Genomic DNA, 7,604 nt, shown 5'->3' on the forward strand with positions numbered 1-7,604 from the left:
AACCACTCGACTTAGGGCATTTTCCCTGTTGAGTTGTTTTGACAGTTTACAGAATAGAAGAGTAAATATCTTAATATCTTAATGCTTTAGACAAACTAGGAAGGCAAATATAACTCCCCTGTCCGAAGAACCTTCGCGGAACTTGAAACAAATATTTAAAAAAACACCTAAGCTCTCTTTAGAGAAGGACAAACAGAAGACACTCCGAGGTTTGATCTCGCGACAGTCAAATTACGGTGGCTTTTTTCGAGGGAGCGGGGGGTGTCGGCGTTTTACCGCGCACAATAAACCAACCCGATTTGTGTTTACCCGATAAAAACTGGACAAACCGTTGAAGAGAGGAAGATTCCCTCATTTATCAAACATCTGTCTTCGCGTATGAACCATTGGCCATGGGAGATTCTTTCAAATCGCATTTTAATCTTTTTCTTTTTTTGTACATGAATTGAGATGGGCACCTGAGGAAGGTAGTGAACCTCTCCTCCTCTGTACATTGTTATCAATTTTGCCTTACGCTAACTAACATAATCACGGCCTGCCTATCAGTTTACACAAATGTCCTATCACACGGGCCATGTATACATTCCCATTTTAAGGCAGGCATACCAGATATTAAGATTTTTAAATCTAGCGAGTACGAGAAAGGCAATAAAGAGCGAAACAACGAATAAACTAATCGTTATGTCACTGCTCTTTTTGAGTCGTTAACTTCCAATTAGTATTACCCAAGAATGATATTCGATTCCTTCATCCTTTAAGGTGTCTATGTAATTTCGTCCATCTATTCCAATGCCTATATTTGCCTAGCAAATCAAATTGAAAATCGCTTGGAAAAACAATATATTGGTGGCTTAATTAAACGCATTTAGTAAGTTGATTTCGCATGAGGGACCAATAGCTGTCCCTACATCATGGTCTCCTCCCACAGATACCCTCCTTCAACAGATCATCAATTCACGATAACTAACTCCTATCATAACATTTTGCAAAGGTGGAGATGTTATTGCTGGATATGGTCTGCATTTGTGAGAGGTTTTCTCTTTTTTTTCCTTCACTGTCTAAGCTTCACGATAGATGCAGGGGCAGGTGAAAGATTCTACGTAGTAATGAAATTTGCTATTGTGCCGAGTCAAACGAAGCCGATGCTTGTCGTACTCGGGCTAAGAGTCGCGCAACCCACCTGCCCCAAGAACAAAACAATTAAGCTCAGCGCAGTAATGGGTACTGGGTAGCTAATAAGGTACAAATAGAGTGAGCTTTGACTTGACCCACTCATTCCCAACTTCGTCTTCAACCGCTATGTTACAAAACAACATTGAGCAATCCCTTGGCTTAGGCAAAGCTCCTAACCAGTACGTGTTAGGCGATGTCATTGGGCTTGAAGCGCTATCATCTGGGCGTAAGTACTGCGACTTGTTTACGAGTAGCGTTTATACACCGGAGATTCCGCGCGCGACTGCAAAAGGCATGCGGGGAAGGTTAATGGACCGGAACATCGAACTCAATACTAAGAATAGGGACCGGATTTTAAGAGCGTTTTGTTGAGAATAGCGAGCGGATAGAAGCGCGCAAGTATCCGGATAACAAGGATACAAGTTTGTAAAACGGCTGTCATGTGTAACAGAAGCAGGAAGCTCAAATGATTAAGAGTCGATAGCGGTGATTAATACTTGTCTGTCTATCCTAGATCCTTCCGTGGTTTATCGCAGCTACCAAGATCACCCTGATCAGTCCCATACCCCAGATCATGGTAGCGATTCAGAGAACCCGGCTACCGTGCGACGCAAGCAGCGACGAAATCGCACTACCTTCACAAAACAGCAGCTACAAGAGCTGGAGAACGTGTTCGAGAAAAAACACTACCCAGACATCGCGTTGCGCGAGGAGTTAGCGGCTAAAATCAACATTAGCGAGGCCAGGATACAGGTAAAACATTAATTTCATTCCCGATAAATTCACTTTTTTCACACATCCACGTAATTGAATTCGTTGCAAAGAACTAACTTAGGACTATTAACTAATGAAAAACAGATAATGAGACCTCGTTCGACTGTAGGGCGTGGTCGCCAATTCCTTGGGGAAAGCTCTCTTAATAATTCTATTAGAAAATTCACCAAGATTTTATTACACAGAAATTGCAAAGAACGGCGATACGGGCAAAAAAATTTTTCTAGTTTTGAGTAATTAAATTTAGTATTAGTTTAGTGATACTACGAAGAATTGACGGGAACACCAGCAAGGAGCGAGATCAAGAACGGCAAATTGCCGAGTACGAGAGAAACAACCGCAAAATAACTTTTAGAGTCATCGCAGTTCTCAATACAAGACCTGATTAGTATAAAGAGCTGTTTGTAACATTTATACAAGCGGTGATGGCGATTTTTTCGCTTGTTCAACGTTTCATTCGTATCCTTGTCTTATGGTAACGTTCCTTGATTTTTATTCAGCAACCTTTAGGCTTACGACTCTATGTCGTAGATGGGTTTAGGAACTTTGCACCAATGCAACCTATATTCCATCAATTTACAAATGGATTTTTTATCTTCTTTTGTAATTGTTGTGAAACAAATAAGTCATTCTTAAAAAAAAGACGAATCTTCTCTCCGTGTAAAGACCATCAAGTAAAACGGTCTTTTGAATACAAGTCTTTAAAAGTCTGCAGGTTGTTTGCTATTGATCGGAGTTTTACACGGACGGTGTGAACCATGTTTGCTTTATCATTCGCGCGCTAATGAGACCTAAACAACTTACTAAACACCTTGTTGTTATACATAAACCCGCTAACTGGTCTTTAATTAATTCGCTTTCTTCCTTTATTTCTCTATTTTAGGTATGGTTCCAGAACAGACGCGCGAAGTGGCGCAAACTTCAAAACCCCAATCACTCACTCCTAAAGAAAAACCGACTTCATCATGAGAAACTGCAAGGGCAGCTTCCGATAGCACCAAGACCAGGACTACCTTGCGGAGGGCCCAACTACTTCTTGAGTCTCCCGACGGGAATGCCCACTGTCAGTGCGCACAGCTCCTACCCCGGACTCCTAACACCGCTATCGGCCTCATCGAACTACATGTCCTCGCCTCAACTACCGGTCCATAACGCGCCATTATGGACCTGCCAAACAGCGTTTCAGAGCGATCAGCCCAAGATGGCATTAGAAGCGCTGCGCTTCAAAGCGAAAACGCATTCTTCGGCGTTTGAGTTCGTACCGACGTATCATTAAAGGCAGAGTAGTACTACGAAGCATACTTTCACTCGATCGAATGCTTAATCCAGACAAAACACAAGACATTTTATTTAATATGACGCCGAGGAGAATTTTTTCGGGCGGATAATCTTGTCGCTAGAAATCCCCGTAATCGTACGCAGGGTATAGCAAGGCATAAAGGAATCGTCGTCGTTTTTGTTTTTTCTCACTATGCGCTGCAGGGCACAATATTTTAGGAGATAAAAGCGCATCTCCTCCCACTAAAAGACGCGAGTTCAAATTAAACTCAAAACCATTAGAGAAGTGTAGATCATAGGGAGAAAATGTATGCAACACTTGAAGATTATTTCTAGGATGTCTCTTTTTCACCTCACCTGGTTGTCTCGCTCTTTCTAATGTTTTCTTTTTTGATCCTTGATCCATCTGAAAGAGATGTTTGTATCACAAAAAAAAAAGTTCGAAAAAAAAATTCCCTATTTTTAGTCCTATTTTAGTAAATTTCAATTATTCTGCAACTGACACTCCGTTTTATTTGCTTGCTGGTCTATTAATAAAAATACGTAATTTTATGATTAGTTTTGAGTGATTAAATACGACTATAGTATTCGGAATTTGTATAAAATATGGATCAAATTCGTTACTGAGAACTAGTTAAATTTTAATTGGACATTCTCTTGGTATGAGTCTGGAGGCATAAACGTGTTTATTCCGTATTTACATGTCTCAAGTTCACTTATCGGAGAATCATTAATATAATGTAAATATCACCTGTAAATATTCTAATATCATTCAATAAAAGTATATAAGCACTAATGAAGACGTGGTATTTATTGTGGATTTATATCTCGCGCCGAAGACACATTTGACTGCACCTGTCGCCCAGTTCACAAAACTGAAAGCGATAAGAGAACGTCATGAACTTGCAGTTAAAATCCAATAAAATATCTTTTTAGAAGAAGCATAAACTAGTAGAGTCTTTAGTCAATAACCGAAGATGATAAAATGGTCTAGATGTCATATTTAGTTTGAGATAAAAAGTGGTATCATTCAGAGAGGTGCTCTTATTTGAAGATTTTAAGAGAAATATTCGCGTGAAATGAAGAGTTTGTGGTGGCTTGTGCGGATACAGTTCTTTTCACTTTAGTATAGAAACCATCGTAACTGAAGAATGTAAAAGGTAATAAGATCGTCATATCATTACAAAAATAAACAGAATTGTGAAGATAATTCATTCAAAATGAAATTGGTTTGAATGAAAACGGGCTTTAATTTAAGTGTTTTTGAGCTATTTTTGTTATCAACCTTGTTAACTCCAGATAGAATATTATCGTTATTATTTCTAGTTTAAAGGTTATGCTATGATAGTATGAAATAAAGACTTATTGATGTGTCAGGTTACTCAGGAATTGGGGTTTCTTTTTCCTCAGACTTCAGGGTTCTTAGAATAGCCAAATCGATCAGGGATAATTCGTATGCCGTTTAAAATGATTTGCGCTTTTTGGAGTAATATACTTCTCAACAGCACGCTGGTAATGACGATTATCTTTAATTATCACAACTTGGACTCGATGCCTCCGCGTGCCCCAATTAAATGTCGTTTGTCGAGCTGCGTGTGAGGGAGCAACGTCTTCTTTAATGTTATCACTTGTGATGCCGGTTTGTGTCGGTGCTATTTCATATTTTACGGTCCCGTTTTTCGTGTAGATATTTTTCTATTTCGTTTCGCATGTAGATGATTTTATTTAAAGAATGTTTGGAGGACGACAATAAAAACAATAACACAAAGCTATGGTCTTTAGGCATTTTACACCGGTGCGTTAGACTCTCTGCTGGATATCTCTGATGTCAAGCTCTCATTTATTTCACATTAAAGCCATAATAGATTTGTTCATAAGAAAACACAAGTACACACAGAAAAGGATAATCTCTAAATATTGACAGGACGACCATGTGCAAGCTTTCAGGATTGTAACAAGCTCGGCGAAGCAGGCAGTACTCTTGCGGACATGCAAACTGGAGTTTGATTGAAAATGGGATTTTACACCTGCTCGCCTCATTTAAGGCAATATTAACGCATACTTTTGTCAGCTCCCCAGGAGAAATAGAACCTTTGCGTTGTCTAAAATTATAACTTTATAATTGCGAGTCTTATTGTGATTCTAGTTCACAATTTGCTAAACCAAAATGCCATTTCACATAATTTGACTCAATTTTCGAAAAAGGATTTTCGTGTCGCGATTTTTCTCTCTATAAAATTTGATTTTGATATCGAGAAATAATTTGAAAAGCTTTTGTTGGATCTTGTGTTTTAATACAGTTTTTCCATTCATTAGATCTCATTTAAAGCAAGTTATCAAATAAGGAACTTTAATGGAAAAGAGATGTGAGAGTTTTGAAAGATACCAAATTCAGTTCGCGAATTTTTGCTTAGTGGTGTCTCGGGAAGGTCTGTTAAACCAAACGATTAGCCACGATTTTGAAAAATCCTTTTTTCATAACTTGAAATGCAAGGTTGAAGAGTAAAATATCACAACCGCCACGACCTCACTATGTTAGTCTTTTAGTAATTAATGTAAACATTCTTTGTCTTATTTTGACGAGCAAATTAACAAATCCCCGATTAATCTCGGTTACTAAACAGTTTACCGTCGTCATTTGAGATATTCATGCTTTTTTTCTCGAGAGACTCACTATGTCATATTAAAAGAAAAACTGGAATCTGGCTCAATTCAAAAAAGGATTTTAACTTCTAAGTTGCAACTAACTATACCCGATAATATACTTTTTCTCAATTAAAGTAGATAAATCGAAACTCCAAAGCTAGGATACTATGCCCAGCAACAGATCTTACGAGATATATCATATTTGAGCGCTCTTTTCATCAACTCTTGCTCGCAGGTGTCAAGGCTTGCTTTGAAGAGCATTATACAGCTAATATGGACTCGCAACGAAACGAAAAATTCATCAAAAGCGGAATTTAACGAATTTAGCTTTTTTACCCCTTTACTTCGTTCAGTAAATAATAAATATACAAAAAATGCTAAACGTTATAACGGCTTTTGTACATTTTTCAAAGGCAAAACAATTATATGATCCTTTCTCTCTTTCTTTCTATTCCCATTTTATTACTATTGGAACGCTATTGACAAATGATCTGAGATTTTGCAGAATCGAGCACAGTTTGATGGTTACATGCGAGCGTTTGTTGCATGTTAGTCGCATGAAACCTTCTCGCTTGCGATTGCAAAACCGAGCCGACGTGAAAGAGAGGAGACCATATCGAGACATTCTGGCGCCTCGCGCTAATTGGCTCAAACTAAAGCGATTTCCGCTCCACCACTTGGAACACCAATTTTCAGCTCGTTTTTCACTCCCCCATCGTAAATCGAAATACACTCTTTTTTTATAAGAACGTCTAATTTTCATTTGAGGCTGGGCCGTTCTTATTTTTGGGATTTCTTAGATTTAAGTGTATATAAGAATATAAAACCCAATAAACTTTTAGGAAGAGCAATAATGATGTTGCTACTATGAGCAGAATTTAATTCTGCATTTTAGAACGCATCAGGACTAAAAAAGAAAACAAATCCGCTATCTGAGCCTCAGCATCGTCTTAGCATGTTCTTAAAATTATGTGTAATCTCAGGTTGGACGTTCTCATAAAAAAGAGTGTATCAAGTTTTTTTTACAATTATTTTTCAGATACTGAAAACATTGAGAATATCTTTATATCGGTATGTTATATTCGCGTCTAATTTGCTGTGATGATTTTAAAATCAGTCTAAAAATACACCAGCTAGTGTATTAATAATAATAAATAATAATAATAATAATAATAATAAACGATCAAATAGAGAATTACACGAATAATAAATAGAGGTATTTTGTTTATCAATATTTGGGTGACCTTCAAACCTGCTCGGTCAATCTCTTAGAGGCCTGGGTCTCAAGGCTTTTCAAGATTTTTGATATTAGAAGTCATCACTCTAATAAAGAATATTTTGCTGCATATTTTTCAGCCTCGCCATGTTCTTAGCATGTTCTTAGAACTCCGAGTATCAGTGTAAATGTTGTTATAGAATAAGGCTCTTATAAAAAAGTGTAATAATCATGATATACTGAGTTAAGGCGGACAGATTATAATTTAAATTATCTGAATTTTTTATACCTGCACTAAGTCACATGCTGGCTGCGCGCGGCAAAGTACCACACACACGAACACGCGAACTATAGATCACGTAGAATAACGCGTATTGAATAAGGTCACGTGGGACCATGGCCCCCTCACACGTACCGCTTTATCACGCCCTGATGCGGGATAGATCTCGCGATCGTGGATAACGCGGTATTTACCAGGTCACACAAGTCTTCGGCTTCAGTTCGCACCTGCACTCGT

At 38.1% G+C, this 7,604-nt stretch overlaps 1 protein-coding gene across 1 annotated transcript; it reads left to right on the plus strand.

The window, feature by feature from the left end:
- Positions 1-1,194: 1,194 nt before the first annotated feature.
- LOC5519311 (retinal homeobox protein Rx1) lies at positions 1,195-4,021 on the plus strand. The gene is made up of 3 exons (XM_001639164.3): positions 1,195-1,399; positions 1,688-1,926; positions 2,831-4,021. Exons 1-3 carry the CDS (start codon positions 1,300-1,302, stop codon positions 3,221-3,223), a joined length of 732 nt encoding a protein of 243 aa, XP_001639214.3. The 5' UTR covers positions 1,195-1,299; the 3' UTR covers positions 3,224-4,021.
- The last annotated feature ends 3,583 nt before the right edge of the window (positions 4,022-7,604 follow it).

This window comes from Nematostella vectensis, chromosome 8, assembly GCF_932526225.1.
Source record: "Nematostella vectensis chromosome 8, jaNemVect1.1, whole genome shotgun sequence".
NCBI lineage: Eukaryota > Metazoa > Cnidaria > Anthozoa > Actiniaria > Edwardsiidae > Nematostella > Nematostella vectensis.

Excerpts from the sequence above, each read along its gene's own strand:
- LOC5519311 (XM_001639164.3), top strand. The coding sequence starts at position 1,300 with ATGTTACAAAACAACATTGAGCAATCCCTTGGCTTAGGCAAAGCTCCT. Across the intron at positions 1,400-1,687 it reads TGAAGCGCTATCATCTGGGC|ATCCTTCCGTGGTTTATCGC; the intron begins GTAAGTACTGCG and ends TGTCTATCCTAG. Across the intron at positions 1,927-2,830 it reads TTAGCGAGGCCAGGATACAG|GTATGGTTCCAGAACAGACG; the intron begins GTAAAACATTAA and ends TCTCTATTTTAG.